Source organism: Acanthochromis polyacanthus, chromosome 5 (genome assembly GCF_021347895.1).
Source record: "Acanthochromis polyacanthus isolate Apoly-LR-REF ecotype Palm Island chromosome 5, KAUST_Apoly_ChrSc, whole genome shotgun sequence".
NCBI lineage: Eukaryota > Metazoa > Chordata > Actinopteri > Pomacentridae > Acanthochromis > Acanthochromis polyacanthus.
This window is the reverse complement of record NC_067117.1, coordinates 14567276-14584335: the sequence shown is the minus strand read 5'-3', so window position 1 is coordinate 14584335 and position 17060 is coordinate 14567276. Positions and strand designations below refer to the sequence as shown.

The 17060-nt window shown below is 40.7% G+C and overlaps 1 protein-coding gene across 1 annotated transcript in view; it reads left to right on the top strand.

Annotated features, from left to right (window-relative positions):
- tex264a (testis expressed 264, ER-phagy receptor a) overlaps positions 1-17060 on the top strand; it is a 76190-nt gene that overhangs the window by 3932 nt on the left and 55198 nt on the right. Inside the window, exon 2 of the mRNA XM_022192228.2 lies at positions 9437-9658. Within this exon, the coding sequence (XP_022047920.1) occupies positions 9437-9658 (222 nt within the window). The remainder of the gene's footprint in view (positions 1-9436; positions 9659-17060) is intronic.

Sequence of the window (17060 nt, the reverse complement as noted above, 5' to 3'; positions counted from 1 at the left end):
CTTAACAAAGTTGTTTAATGTGAGTGTGTTTGTGTTTAATGCAATCTCACATGTATAAAGCATGAGGAGACTGGCTGCTTCATGTGATAATTAAACAGATAGTCCTTGTCTGTTGTTTGGAACAAGCCAAGTCGAAGAGCTCCTGCCTAAACCACCATCTTAAAATTATTATTTTTTGCGCTGTTGCCATGCAGACACTGTTTTGCATCATTCTGACATTTCTCCTTCAGGTCAATGAGAGGGGTTTTTCAACTTTCACTTGGTATTTGTTCTGATTATTAAGGAGTAGACTCAGTACTTTGATGTACACTATGCGTTGAACGCTGAATGCTGGCCGACTTGCTGTGCTCAGATGGCCACTAGATGGCACTAGTAGCATTGAAATGCAGTCTGTGTGGGAGGCTGAAGCATCCTCAACACCACATTGATCTTCACAGTTAATTTATTATATGGCATGAGTAGTGTGACTCTGCATCTTATTTTTCATTCTTTTGAAATGTATGTCATCATAATAAAACAAAATTCTGTTTCATAGGTGCATAAGTGGTCAGCGTCCACTACTCTAATGTTTCTCAGTCCTGGTTTTAGATTGAGAGTATAGCTGGTTTTGAACTATTGGATTGTATTCACCTTGCATTTAAATTGTAGTAATCCCTGTTTAATGACTATGATGGAAGCTGGCAGGACTCTGTGTACAGAGGATGAGGATGAGGATTCAAAACTCACTACAGCAGCTGATCAAAGAGCAGGCTTTTATTATACTAGCTGGATCTATTGTGCATATATGACAAGTTGGATAGCTCTTTGGATGGATATGGACTGTTTGATTTCAGTGGTCTGTACTGGTAATTGTGGGTGTTGCTCTTCTTCTTATCTCTTGCTTTTATATGCCCATTCATCCGTGTGTGCGTTTGCTTTTATGCTTATAATTGCTGTTGCTGATTTTCACAAAGGCCTGGAGGATTTAACAATTGGCTCAGAAGTGTCAGTAAACTGGACTGTGGCTCCACAACACTGGATGTCGAACTCGCCGCACCATCCAAGGCAGTGTTTCCTCAGGCTCTACTATAATAATGGAGCTTTGACACGAGTATTGAGTAAATCCTGGCTGGATAAAGTACAGGCTAAATCATTGGATTTAAGGTTTGTAGCCCTTTGTTGTGTTGTAGAACGGAAAGGAGTAAAGAATCCACAAGCAGGCTAGCTGTCTGCAAGGAATCTCCAAAGCAGAATTTATTAGCAGGAGTGGGCAGCAGTGAACACTCAGACGCTGATGTGTGTTTCGCGAGGAACAAAGCAATCTACCAGAGAGTGAGAAACTTAAAGATGAATGTAATTCCGTTGTTGCAGTGGAATTAGTAGGTACTACAAGTTTACGGCTAAAAAGTTTCTTCGACTGTCTGTTGTGGATACGATCAAAGCAACTGCTTCCGACATCGTCGACGCGTTGTGTTTGTCTCGAGGTTAAACCAGAGCTGCTTTTTGGTTCATCCTCTGATCTACTGAATTCCCACTTTGTTTTAGCTTCTGAACAAACCCACTCGTGGCTCCACATGACAGGGAGGAGAAAATGAAATGTCATGTGTCGGCATATGTGGGAGTGGCAGTGAGAGATGAGGCGAGGTGTGGAACTGCCTTGGTAGAGGGGTATAAATTGGTAAGAGTCTGACTCACCTTGAGAGGCTCGCAGTGCTCCAATTCATCAATCGGAATTTCAGATCAGAGCGCTGAGCATCGCTGCACTCCCAGTCAAATTTATTAGCATTTTACTGCCGCTTGTCTGTCTGTCGACGGCAACAACATGAAAGGGGGGCTTCTGGCAAGGGGTTGCCGTTTTTAAAGGTGGCTATAAAATGAGAAATAAATACACTGATACTCTGAAGTCTGCTCCCACAGGTCTTCAAGTCAATATTATGCAAGATTGTGGACATGCCAGCTCTCCCTGTAGTAAAGCGCCCTATTAATGTTTATGGACCTCTACAGTTAGTGAGATACTGCAAAACGAGAAGGCAGCAGTCCAGATGGAATCTATTAAATGCTGAACTGCTTTTTTATCCTGGACTAGAGCTTTAGTAGAGTTTTAGGATGCGTATTTTGATCTGTTTTCACAAACTGTGCTGGAAAAATAAGACTACTAGCCGACAAGTTAAAGTCAGTGAAACAAGAGGGTGAAGGATGTCTTTAAATCCTTCATTCCATCAATCTTGTAGCACGTATTGGCTTTTCATCCTGTGATACTCAGGATATTGGATTACACAGCTGAATATTTATCAAGAAGTGCATACGGGGAGAAAGATGGTGAAGGGAGAGTGTTGAGCATTTGCAGAGAAGGAAGTAAGCCTGTGCAGAGCAAGGAGGAATTCATTCATATTTCCTATTAGGGAAGATTAGCTGTGTGCTCGGTGACATCTGCCTGGAGGAGTGCCACACTGTGTCCAGCTGGCCAAGGAGTGGTAAAGCAGCCCCACAACTGTGGCGAAGAAAAACTGTGTCCTGCCTCCAGCAGGCTGCTTATCCTCACCAGTAATTATACATGCCAGAACTCCCAGGATGCCATGTGTAATTACCAGCTAAGTCTGAGCACAGCCTGAAGGGACAGAGCTGCACTTGGTGAGAGAGAGAGAGACCGAAAAACAGATTTCCACTGGCTCATCCTGACTTGAGGGGCCAATGGGGCCCACACCCCATCACATCACTGGATATAGAATCTGATTTTTGCACTTTAGGGCCATCTCCAGATGAGGACATACTCATGTTTTGTACTTTGTAGTTTGAATAAATGTATATTCACTGCCATTTCAAGGACATGATATGTGCAGGTGGCTTAATACTAAATCAGTCCACATGATGATTAATCTTGCTTCGTGCCCAAATTGTGAAATGAATATCACTATTTTGGTGCTAAATAATCAGTTTTCCCTAAATGCTTTTGTCTGGGTAAGCATACTTGCTTCACTGCAAGTCCTGCTCCATTAATTTAGCTGCAAACAGCATACCTGTGGTCCCAGTGCTGTGCAGCCCTGTAAGTTCCAATTTCCTTCCTGGTGACTTTTTCTCTGCCGTCTCATCTGCCTGTGGGGGGCGAATGGCTTCCAGTCAGCTGAGACAGGTTATTGCTCTGACACACTGAGGTGAAAGACAGCTCTTGTTGAGATATTGCTTATCCCGTAGTCCTCTGTTCGTCTTACTCCCCATGTGTCAAGTTCCTTGCTTGTTCATAGAAGTGTCCTAAACACCATCTGTCTCAGCGTACCAGATATAGAAAGAAAATGATACTGTGAACCACTGAACAGAGGGGCAGAGCTCTCCACAGAAAGCACTGATGTGTCTTGTTTGTGCAGTACGTTTATCCGATGGAGTTGGACCGCCGAAAAAAATCTGATTTCTGGCTGTTATCTGCTCTTCACAAACTTGGCGTGTTCTTTATTAAAGCTGCGTTTGCTGCTTGTCATGCTTCACTGCAGATGTTGATGTGAAGATGGCAGAGAGGTTTAATGAGGCTCCAAATTTACAGATTTATTGGCTGCATTGAAATAAAAGACCCGTGTACAACTACTGTCTTTTTTACTCTGTTCTTTCATAATAGCAAACCCAATTCACCATCAAGAGCATGAAGGGCATATATGCCATGTTTGGCTCTCACTCTAATAATTTCAAAGTTAATCACACACACACTCTGCTCATTTAGCTCCACATTTTGATGATAGGTTGTTTGTCGGTTTTGTTTTAATGAGTGTGCTGATAGTCCTTGGTCAGGCAGAGTACGGTAAGCTTTTTATCATTCGTTCTTCATGCTGCTGTAAGGTGGAGAGTTGGCTGCTTAGCGTGTTTGTCCCTGTCCTTCCTAACTTGAGAAGATTTCAGACTTCAGAAATGACTAATTGTAAATGGGCCCACACTCAAAGCAGCATCCCAAGTGGTGATGGCCAGGAGAAAAGCGATGCAGGGCCAAGAGCGGGAGAGATGAAGAGAGTAAATCCTCATTACGTGTCTGTTAATAAAGAATTACCTCTGTCAGCTGCAGCTTTTTATTGTTGGAGTGCCCTCATCCATCAAAAAAGGCTCTTGTAGCCTCAAGCAAAGAATTGCTTGTGAAATTACTTTTTCTCTCTCAACAGGTCCTTAGAGACTTGGCTTAAGGGAATCGGGCAGAGATAGCGATGCCACCATTGGAGTGGGACAGTCGTCCGTGACCCACAGACTTGTCCAAAGTGTGTGTGCGTGCGTGTACTAATAGATTTGGATGTATAATTTTATAGGGGATTTCTAATTTTTTACCAATATGTTTTCTCTGGATGGGAATGACAAAAAGCAGCGAGAAACATTACATCTTGTTCAACATTTTTCATACTCTTTCTCTGTCATCACTGGCAAAGCCTTTATTTGCAATCACAGCAATGAGTTTATCTTGGAGAAGACTTCTTGGTTGGTGTCCATGGAGACCGGTGCTACTAAAATGGCCTTAAGGGTGATCTTTTGACTCTTCTTGGTCTTGGCTACTGTTCTTTCTAGTACAGCGTTCACCTTTGGCTTTCTACGGTTCCCTTTGAAATTATTCAGCGTGGAGCTCCTTGTAGTATCTGATGATGTTTTGCACTGTGTCCACTGGCAGTTTAAAACATTTACATTGGCCTTGATAGCCTTTCAGCCTCTTGTGAGCAGCTGCGATGCACAACTCTTTCTCAGTAATGGACGGTAATGGCAAGCTCACTAAAATCTTTGGATTAGTAGTTTATAGTGTATTAGTATGGAGTGCATTAGAACATGGTAGAAGTTACCAGCACCACGAGGAATGGAATAGAAGCTTGATTTTTCTGAAAGATTTGTGTAAGGGACATAGATATTTGTGGACATTTTAGTAAAGCAGTTTCAGTAAAAAAAAGAAAAAAGAAAAGTTAATTGAATAATTTTTTTATTAATATTTGGCATGGTTGTATAATATGTTTTGTTCTTAATATAGGAAAAAACAGACACAAGAATTCAGCACATTGAGATGTAAGTCTTGCAAACAACCTCAGTATACTTTCAGAACAGTTTACAAGTCTGTTAAATACATTGCTTTACTCCAGCTTGGTACAGAAACCGAATATGTCAGTATTCAGTTACAGAGGTAAAATCACCGCAGCCTTCCCATTATCTAACTCTCTGCTTCTCACCCAGGCCAATCAAAAGCCACATTCGGCTTTCCTCAGCTACCTGCGAGAAACGGAATCACACGCTGTCTTTCAAAATGCAGCTTGAGCAGTGTGGACAACATCGAAGAATTTCTGACTTTTGCGGTGCTAGAATTTCTGACACAAACAAAACAGCGGCGGTGGAGAATACAAGACAAGTCAAGTACACGGAGTAGTGTTCCTCTCCTGCCTAATTGCCTGTAGTCTCTGGGGTGTGTTATCTGGAGGGAAGCAGAGACGAGATGCAGTCAGGGCTGCCGTTTGTTCTTGCCGCTGTGTGGGATGTGAATGATAGCTAGAGTCCTGAATGATATCGTTAGTGAACTACTGGTTTGGCTAACACACTCTAGTCTATCAGTGCGGCAAGCATGAGAGATAGCGAGATATAAGATACTGAAGCAAGAACGTGGGAGGACAGTTGTTATCCCCTCTGTGTTTGAGCGGCTATTGTTGTGTCTTATCATAGACCACCAGTGTTGTCAGGGAGTCGCTCTGCACAGGAGACACGCTGACAGCCCATACATTTGATGTATCCATGTAGGGAAGAGGGCGATGCAGACCGAAGCTTGCACATAAATTCATTTAGATGAGAGCAAAGACATAAAAACTGCTGAGACACAAAGGTCTTAAGCGATTATATTAGCATGTGCCTACAGTATTGCTATTGTGATGATATATGATGTTTTGCTCAATGATTGTCCTCTAATTGTAACAGTAAACTGTTTATTTTAATTTTGCTTATTTGAGTTCATGCAGTAGAAGTGAGTAGTAGTGAGGCAGTAGAAGAAAATATCAGTTCTCATTAAAGAGAGAGTAAATCCAAAGCCAGGAAAGTCTTGTCTGTATCAAATTTCATGTAAATTCACTCACTACTTGAAGACATTTCACAAGGCAAATGTCAACGGCTAGGGGATCAGCAATCAGTGACTTTCTCAAAGTTTTGTTCCAACCCATTCATGTTGGGAGATTTCACTCCAAGATTTCCCTACTAAATAAACAAAGATATCACACAAAGTCTGCTGTTGTTAGCACTAGAGGTTGTGATCCCAAACTTGCGATTTTTGCTTTATGTCACTCTTCTGTATTTCCATTTAAAGTGGTTCATGTGGCTGTAAGTGTCATGCTAACTTTGTGAGCTTCACCTCTGTTGTAAAGTCACACAAAACCGAATGTGAACGAGCTCCTGGCAGCTTTACAAATATTTCTTTTCTACATGGGATCATTTAAAAGATTTGTTGTCCAGTCTAACCAACATAAAGACAGAAATTATTCTTCTGTAACGGCCATTTTGCTAAGTGCGTTGGGATCTCCTTCCAGAATGTCTGTCAGCTGACCTAGCCACTGATATATTCCTCCTCACATGCAATATTTGTACGCTGCCACAATGAAGCTATAATTTACTCTGACATTGTTAACACAGCCATGTGACTATCTGTCTTTGGAGTGACTCATTGCTGCATTGTAAATAGATATGGTATGTCTCATGTTGCCGTGATTGAATAAATCCCTGTCAAAAGCAGGTGATCTGTGTTCTCTGACTCACTGTTGAACATGGTGTCGGGTGACAGTAAAGATTATGTGTTCACACTGAACAGACACTGTCAGTCATTATTATTACCCACATGACGCAGACATTAAAAGGCATTGAGGGTTGAGGGCTGGGCGATCAAATAGATTTATCTCGGCCAGGGAGTCTCACTGGCAGCCTGCAATGCTGAATTACTGCACAAAAGCTGGTATATGAACAAAATAGGACAGCGGGAACAGTGCAGTGTAGTAGCAACGCAGCGCAGTCAAAAAATAGCCCTGAATGTGAGAAATGAGATGGAAAAGAAGAGAACGTTGTGGCGTTTAGATGTGATAATTACGCGAGGATGCCAGGGACATGAAGATGAGTGTTGCTGGCTCCCATCTGTGCCCTCTCAGTGCCAGCCCTCTACAGACAGCCACTGTCACAGAGTGCAAACCAACAGCAGGTCTTAAAGGACTACACCAGGGGTTTTGCATGTTTAAACCCATTTTCTACAAGTCGGTGAAACTTTCTATACTTTCTTGGACTTTTAAATGTGTTAATCCTGCCTTCCAGACAAACACTCATTTCCAATTTTAGTGTAGTATGAAAATAAAGTGGCAGAGACTTAAAACTTGTTTGAGTTGGATAGTCTTTCGCAGTGAAGATAATTTGTGTTTTTATTTGTCTTAATGCAGCTTTGCTTGCTGTATATGTGTCTCTGCAAGGTAATTTCCGTACTGTACAGATAGAAACCCTTTGGGTGTGATTTTTGCCTGCTTCCCAAAGCCTATTGCATTGTTGTTCTTTGTATAATGTTCACCTAGTTCTCTCAGCAAGGCACTGTCACTATTGACAGTTGATTTTACCCATGGCTGCCTGAAAGTTAGCAAATGTGTACTCCAGCAACAAAACTATCATGACAAGCTCTAGAAAATGGTGGGCAGTAATGTAAAGCATACCCACAAAAAATGGTACAGTCCTTTAACAACAGCTCCCACTCTCCATCTGTGTCTGTCAGACCGACAACAAACTGTCTGCAAGCAGCTGTGAGTGGGAGATTCTCTGTCAGATCCTCTTCTGACTGACAGCTCGCACCGTGATTGTTCTTGTGCCGCTCTCACATCTGCATGCAGACATGTGGGCAAATTAAGAGACGTAATGCTGGCAGAGAGGGCCTATAAGTGAAGGAGATCAAACCTCCTTGTCAGCTTGTGTTTGCTCTCTTCAAGTGTCATTAGGCAAGACAAACAATCCCTGACGCTTCCAGGGGTGCCGCTCGCTAGCCGAATCTACAAATATTACAATGTTGTTAATCAAACAGGGAGATTAATATTGTGGTAATGGTTGTACTTCATGTAATTTATCAGTGTTTCCTTCTTTCCAAAAATATTGGCTCATAAGCAAACAATTATGTGTGGTCGGGACAGCTTGTTTATTGATACCCACAAACCGTTTTCCATGTAAAACAGTGCGACTTTGATAAAATGAAAAATCATTTATCACTTTAATTTTTTGTGTGTAGAGTGGCGTAAGAATAAGTGCCGATTTCTGCTGCTCTACATGAACATTGGTTGCAACACAAATACAGTCTGACCTGCCACATATGTGACCTGGCTGTCGGATATCTGGAGCAAGATGTTCACCAGACCTGGCAACCTTCTGTCCAGAAACACTTCAGACTAAGTGAAGGTGCAACATCTCCACATGTTTAAATCAAATGGCTTCTATTTGTACTTCCACACATGTGCAGTTTGCTACTGGTGCAGCATTAACTTCACAAAGCAACATACTGAGTACATCCTTGTAATCTTTCTCTTTCTTTGTGCCTTTTCATTTGCTTTAAAGACCTACTATTAACAATAATAACAATACAAATAATAATATACTCATGATGTAAAGACACTCTAATTTAACATTAGTTAAAATAAATGGGATATCTATGCATGGCGGATCATAAAACCCAGTTAATCCTCGTAGCAGATTTTGGTTGGAAAATCCTACAACGTCAGTGTATTACGCTTATTCACTGATTGTGGTGCATTCGTTATAGGCAGGAAAATACAACATTAAGCTCTGTCACAATGTTACAGTAGACTAGAATAGAATATCAAGCCTCATGTCATATTGGCAGGATTATGTTGATATTGCCATCATTACATCAGTATTATTTTAACGAACATACTGGATTACATTTTGTGGACATCCGTTTAAGGACATCTCTGTTCAGGTCAGCTGCATCTTCTATGATGTTATTTCACTTTTCTTACTCAGAGTGAATCAAACGAATTAATTGTTTTTTTCATTCCACTGTCTAATAAATTGAACGCCACTGTGAAATGAAAAATGCTGACAGGTTGGACACAACAGCAAACACACAGTTTGTCTTATTTACAGTGTGTTGTTTTTAACATGATTTACAAGACATGTAATTTATATCCTTGTGCACAACAAATTAGATTTTTTTATTTAATAAAATGAGATTTATTTATTATAAATGTATATGTTTCTCTCTCAGACTCAACAGAAATGTGCTCCTGTATTACACAACAGAGCGACACGAAAAGCAGACAAAATGGTGACATTATTCCTCCAACAGGGGGCGTTACCTTGCTGTGTGTTTGATGGCTGCATGAATAAGAAGGATTCTTTTTTTTACTGGTGTGAGGTGACTCACTGAAAGGCTTCAAGGGGGCTTGCAGATATTTAATATATATCCATTCCTTGTCTGTCTGTCTCTCTGTCCCTTCAGAGGCCTCCAGAGAAGTGTCGCTACGTGGTGGGCAGCATCCTGTGTGAGGGTGAAGAGAAGCCGGATGAAGAACTGCAGAAGCTGTACGAGAAATTTGGCTTCAAGCTGTTTTCTCTGCCAGAAGTGAGCCATTCTGTGACCACCAACTTCCCCTGCACCACGCCTCTGTCCTACGTGCTGGGAGCTTACCGGGTCTACCCCACACTCTCCTCCTACATAGAGGTACAGACACTGTGACACTATGTGGTAATTCTAAGGCTCTTTAGCCACAAGGCATCTTAACCCTCCGAACCCAGTCAGTTTCTGAACGTTTCTTTGCTCCCTGTCACATTTTTGTTCACTGTGGGCTATTTTTTTTTTTTTAGTTAAAGTCCTCCACCTCTGTAGAAATGTAACAAGCACTAAAAATGCTTTTTGTGCCATATACCGAAGTTCTGAAGCCATAAATCTGTAAATTAGAAACAAACAAAAGTTGTTTCTTTGTTACACAAAAGTTGGAAAAAAAACCTTGAATCATCATGTTCATCATTTTTCCAAGTGCCCTTGTGTGACTAAAATAGATCGACATAGATAATTTCAAACTTTTTGTTTACATACGTGTCTTCTGTCTGCAGATCAACCTAGTTCAGTTGAATAGTCCCGAAAATTTTGTCACATTGGTCACAAATGAGACACTAATGGCTTCTCTGTTGTGCCCAGGTGCTCAAAATCTTTGGATTTGTGCAGAATCTGGTTTAATCAAACAGTTTGTTTTTGGCTTTTTTTTTTTTTTTTATCAAGACGAAGAAAAAAACAAGTAATTTTGATCACAATTTTAACTGTAGATGTTGCTGTCTTCCCCAACAGAACAGCGTGTCGTACATAATTACTTCACAGAGCATCAAAAAAATTAAAAATCTGTCTTTTTGTTTTTATATTTTCTGGCTGGGATGCCTGGTGTAATTTGGGCGATTATTTTGAAAAGATAACATGCTTCTCAAACCCACCGACAGGTTTCGGGGCTCAGAAGGTTCAGCCAGCGCATCTGGTCAAGCTTGTCTTATTCCTTACTAAAAAAAATATATCCCAGAGAAACACAGCTGTGAAGGTTTGGACAGTGTGCATGTCACGTGTTTACAGGAAGGCTGCAGTAGGAATGTTTTTCTGCTAGTTCCTTACTTCACACCTCTCTCCCACATAGACAAGTGTATGTCAACAAATGAAAATGTGGGATAGAATTGATTTTTTCCTACTTTTTTTCCTTTTTGCAGTTGTTGTCAATCACCATGCAGCCATATCTGTCCTCTTTTCTGCCTCCTGCTTGTCAAAAGCACCCTCACTCATGTGTTGTTTAATTCATCACATGAACAGATGAGGTCTTTAAAGTAGATTAAGAATAGATGAAGTAGTAGGAAATGAAGGTACGGCTGAGTCCCACGGCCCATATGCTGGGCTCCATGTCCTCAGGACAGGCCTGAAAAAGCTATTGACATTTACTGATGACATTTGCACACATGGATTCATTTAGGGGCATCCCGCTGCATGAATAATGCTCCTCGTGTGTTTGTGTGTGTGTGTGTGGGTGTGTGCACGTTCATGCCTCCTGGTGTGTTTATTTGTTTGTTTAAAGGTTCATTTTTTTTCACAGAAGGAAAACAGAGCCTAATTTTTCAAATTTCTTAAAATATATAATTATATTGAGGGAATATGTAGTGTTTTTCTCACATTTCCCTGCTGTTAATTGAGCAAACTTCACAGAAAACTCAGTGGTAGCTGGCTTTAATTCTGTAAACCTTTTATTTATTTTTTATCAGTAAACTACAGTTTACACAAAACCATTAAAGGATCAGCATGCAGAGGTAATGTGAAGGTGCCATTGTACCATAGAAATAGTACTTTACTGCATTCAGTCCGTCATCTGTTGTTGTGTTCAGTTGAGCACAGGAAAGTGGTTGCATGGACCCAGGCAATGACATTGTCCAGATGTAATGTCTAGTTCTTCCAGCATATTACAGTTACTGTTTGTCAACTCCATGCTAAAGATAGCCTGTGTATTGCAGGCACAACAACATTTCTAAAAAGTACTACGTGGTTGTACTGTTGCCTTTCATCCAGGATGGTTAAAATACTTGGCACAGACAAAGCTTTTATAATGTGTTCATTTGGTCAGAAAACACTGCAGCTATACAGTACATGATGTGGAATGAACTCAGACATGAACATCCACTCTATCAGTACGAACATGTGTCTCCTCTGATACGTACAGTATAGTCACCAGCTGCTTCTCTTCACCTGCCCGGGAGGTGTTACTCCCAGATATCCACCCCTTCACCAAGGCAGCTCAACCGGCTGGTAGGAGTTGCACGAACAGCGACAAAGAAATGATCTCCCCTGAGCTGGAAACGCTGCTAGAAACAGAACCAGGGTCGCAATGAAACTGTTTCTCTGAAGTCACAAAGGCAAAGCTCTGATATGTGACGTCTTGCTGGTAGTTAGAAGCTTTTTCACTGATGCTGATTGGGAGCCTGACTTTAGGCATTCTTTGGCTATACATGTCCAGATCCACAGATTGTAATCTTTAAAGAACCGCTGTCTGGTCAGCTTATGATCATTTGCTAGCTTTCTGTTTTTTTGTTTTTTTGGGGTTTTTTTTTAGTTTGGTCTCTGCGGCACTATACATACTGTAACACACCACACCAGAGAGGGCAGGACAAATTCTAACATGTGCAGTGACACAGACTAAATGGTCTAAAGGCAAAGCCGTGGCAACCCCTCAGTGTTAAAATTTAGTAGTCTTCCCTTTTCAGGCTGTGGTGCTGTTATATAATGATGGCTAGTATCAGTGTACATTTTTGTGAGGAGGCAGCTCTGTCTTTCACGCTAGCTGAGAAAGCATCTGTTTTTGCTCTCTCACAGTTGTCCACCGTGAGACAAAAAGCCCATTCTCAGTTGACCTGAGATCTGTGACAGGTTGTTTAGGAGACGCTCCTGTACTGCAGATATGCTAATATAGGACACTAACATCCAGTTTGAATCGAATTGGATTGGCGAGTGCACTGTGCATACACCACGCTACAGTGAGGCAAATGAATAATGGAGTATGACTTAGAAGGGCTTGGTTTAGAGGACGGTATGCGAATGTTCGAGGAATGTGTGCATGCTGTATGTATGATTAATTGAGTGGGTTTGTAGTATATGAGGGACTTTGAAAGTAGGGCGAAGCTTGTGTGACAACTTTTTACAATCAGTAGATGCAGCAGATTTTATTGCTACTGAATGTTTATGCTTGTCTACGCACAAACGTCAGAATGAAGCTTAAACTTGCATTCATTTAATTTTTGTTCCCCCTCGAAAGCACTGCAACAAGCTGTAAACATAACATAGAGATATTATCTAAGTTGATGTGTATTAGCATATGGTTATACTCACATTCAGCAGACACTGAAGAACATTAGCATTCGTTTGAAGTAATATTTTTGTCCACCAAAATGTTTTGATCCGTCTTGTATCTTAGTTGTGGTTATCACTAAAACCTGGTGTAATATCTGGCTGTTTAGTTGCTAAATCCTCCACAGTGTTTATCAGCTAGTTGATAACTTTACTGTCAGTTGAGCACTGGCTAGGCAGCATTTATGGTAGCGACAGACAGCATGCATGCTCACACTCACTTCTACAGCCCATTTAGAATCATCAGTTAATATACATGTTTTTGGAAGTCAGACCACACGGAGAAACCACATGTAAGCACAGGTAGAATGCAGTGAGACTCTGGCTAGTGGATTCAAACCCAGAGCCTTCTTGCTGCAAGGCCAGAGTGCTACCCACTGTATGATGCACAGGATCCATAACTTGTATACTTCCTATTTATTGTGTGTGTTCGCTGCTCTGCAGTAGATTTTGGTAGTGTAGTTTTGTGTTTCGAGAGAAAGTTGAGGTCTAGTCTACTTTATACTAATGAGCAGCATCTATTGTGATCATATGCCTCTGGATGTTTCAGAAAAAAAACTTTTAAATTAATTGTTTTCATTCTAAAGGCAGCTTCAGCAGCTGAATTGTTTGTTTTTCCCCTCAAATGTTTTCAGGAACACATTTAGCTGAACTGTTTTTGTTATCAAAGAGAAACTTTCCACATGAGCCACAATATTGGTCTGGTTTCCCCTCTATAGACATAAACCATAACTTTAAGATAAGTTCCTAAGACTCTAAAAGGTCTGAACTTTTTCCTGACTTGTTAATTGTTATCAATTGTTCCGAGAAAAAAGTGGATTTTGCTGCTTTTAGCCCTGTAATTCTCCGTCACATTATGCAAACCAATCCAGCTTTTGAGACCAGGTTGGCCAGACTGGTGAGGGAGGTTTGTTTTCAGCCTTCAGCATTAAAGTATTCTCTCAGCAACTCTGTTACACCTCCTGACCTCCCATAGAGATCCAGTTATCAGTGAACAGGTTAAGTGCATAACTGCCCTTTCTAAACTTGAAGACTTTCTTTCTGGTCTCCAACAGCACTGTGTCCACACCAGCTAACCTTTTATCTCTTCTCTGCACTGCACATAATCTAATACGCAGACATCCACATAAAGATGAGTAACGTACCTTTACAGATGTGAAGTAGGTGATAGTCCCGTGTGTTTATTGTGGATGCTGGTAATATGGTACTAGTGTGACAGCATCAGTGAATTTGTGCTCTCAGTTGAATGTCTGCAATCTCTGTCATTTATGTGTCACTGCTGTGTTTTCATATCAGTCCAGTGGTTGAATGGGCATCACCAGAGGATACTTGGGATTGTATCCTCATTCAGTTAAAAAGACCATTGGTGAAAGAAGAAAAAAATGAGAGGATAAAGAAGTTGCTGTCACACTGTATTAAAGGATTTAGGCAAACCCTGTTAGATCTTTTTGAAAGCACCTTTTCCAGACCTGAAGACTCAAAGGGAACAATCACTGTGGTGTTATTTTGGTGTCTGGCTCTGACACAATTGTCCCTGTGAGCAGGAACAAGATGAGAAGCTGATAGTTCCCATCCATTTAGTAATCCGTTTATCCGAGTCGAGCTGAAAGCATCATAAAAGCGTTCTTTCCCTCATTTCCTTCTATACGGTCACGCCACGGTTTTGTTTGCCTTGAAGGTGCCACAACAATTAAAATATATTACAATGTAATATATATAGCATATCCTCACTTTGTGTCATCTGGGGGTATTTGACTATTGTAGTAAGAAATGTGCTATGTATGAAGAAGGGGAGGAATCTGAACCAATCAGAAGCACTGTTGGCAGAACTGGGAAAACTTAACTTTGCATCAGCATTTAATCTCAATTTCCTGCTTTTTCAATTTAGCGTCTGGAAATAAAGTCGCAGCAATTGAACACTGTCACTAAGATAAGCAAAAAGAATATTGTTTCGAGCCTGAATTAGCAATGTCACTACGTGGGAACACCACCCACAGTGTTTGGTGTGTGGGTCTGAAACTAATAACCTGAGGGTTGTTCTGTGTGTGACAAAGGATATGACTGTTTCTTTTTTTGTCTATAAGATGAGCAGCAGTTTGTTCATATCCAGCCTTCTTTGAGTGTTGGGGTGAGATCTCCACCTGGGGAGACCATGATTTTTCTGGGGGATGTCAGTGCTCACGTATAACAACAGAGAACCTTAAACAAGCTGCTTGATTTGAACCGAGATGATGTTTGATCATTTCAGTGGGTCTTCATAGTTTTATTTAAAGTTTGCTGCTGTTCATTTTCTATAGCACAGAGCAGGGAGGCACACTTATTACTCATTGTGGGATTCCATATGATACAAAACTGGCAAACAATTTAAAAAAATGTGCTGCCTATAATTTTAGGAAATTTAGCTTTATGTAAATGAGGATGAAATTTGCCTTGCAGCTCCACAGTCATTTTCTAAAACACCGACAATGTCAGGAAGGTTAGCTTGTAACTATATCTTGTATCTTCCTTCCCTCCAAGATTACAGACAAACAAAAACCAAATTAAGCTTCAAATGTGACATAAATTATTGGAGAACATCACAGGTTGCTTATTTACACACTGCTTGCAAATGAGTAAACGAATTGCTAGCTTATGAGCTCTGACGTATCGGCAGTGACAAACCAGAAGTGGCAGAGGGATTGCTGTTTGAATTGTTTGTTTGACTGTATGAAACAGTTCTTAAATGAACCTTGCACTTGAAGCCCTTTGCCAAAAGCTTGACTGCCACCAAACAGAACCTCTGTCAGATCTTCTCCTGTGTGTCTGGAACACAGAAATTAAAGGTTTAAGCTGATCCTCCGACTCGTGCTGAACTGGATTAGGTGCAACTTGACAGAGCCAGTAAAGCCAAAGTGCATTTAGAGTGAACAAGGAAGTTTTGACTGTGGCCTTTGTCTGTGTAATCCCAAACTCCAATCTCTAGAGGAGCTTTAGAAAGTGACAAGCACATGGTTGGAGAGAAGAGGCCAGGTTGGAGAGAAGAGGCCAGCTTGTTTGACTATTCTTTAATATCTTTGTTACTTCTTTCAGACCAAAATCATTTTGAATTCCTGGTCTTAATTGCTAAACTGTATAGATAGTGCAGCAAACTTAAAATAGATTTCATGGTTACTTTATCATCTGCAAAAATATGACAAATCTTTTTTTAGTACTGGATGTAGAGCTGAAACGATGACAGGAATCACTGCTAGTCTTCGTCGTGTATGTATAACAGAACACTGAATATCTTTGCAGACTTTTGGTCACTAAACAGCCCTGGTGTTTCATGACGCCACCGTAGAATCTTTTGGCAATTCATAATAGGAAATATAAATAATGAAAATCAGCCGTAAGTGTAACTTCCACCGTGGGTTAGGTGTCTGTGTTAATTGCTGGTGAAATCCTTGTCTGTTTTCATGTTTTTAGTTGGTGGCACCTTCATGCTCCACCACTGCAGAGTGTCGATTCCTCACCTCCATTCTGCTCATGTTTAATTCACCAACTACTCTTCTCCATCTTCTTTGATCTTATTATTTGTTGAATTAAATATAGAAATTTTGCTTTGCTCGTCCACAACATCTATATTTTATGCAGTGGCTTGATTAGATGTTAGCCAGTGGAACTGTGCTGATTTCAAGTGTATCCTCCAAGTAAACAGGAAGTGAGACTGAGGTGCCCCTCGCTTTGGTTAGACGGTGCTGTGGGTTCGTAGAAATGTGTCTGTTCAGTCATTGACTCTGCAGAAGATGTCACTAAAATGAATTCTGAGGTATGGGTCTGTATTGTTACAAGCTCCTATAAAGTGTTTTTGTTTTTTTTTCATCAAAATCCATTGGTTTCCAGAAAACCTGGTTAAACTCTACTGTCGATATATTTCATCTTCTCTGTCTGTCAGTTTTGTAGTATGCAGCTGACAAACTATACGCTGTCAGTCAGTCGAGAAGCATGATAGTGAACTGTAGATTAAGACACTGAGAGAAGGACTATTTGTTGGCTCTTTATTAGTACCATGGCTAAGGTCAGTCTTCATCATGAAAATCTGTGAAGTATTTCGATGACTGTGTGAGCTCCATTAAATAAATATGTGAAGAATATATTAGCAATAGAGCAAAATTGCAATTAAATTTATAGGAATGGATTATTTTAATGCACTATGTGTAGTATGTGTACATTTCATGCA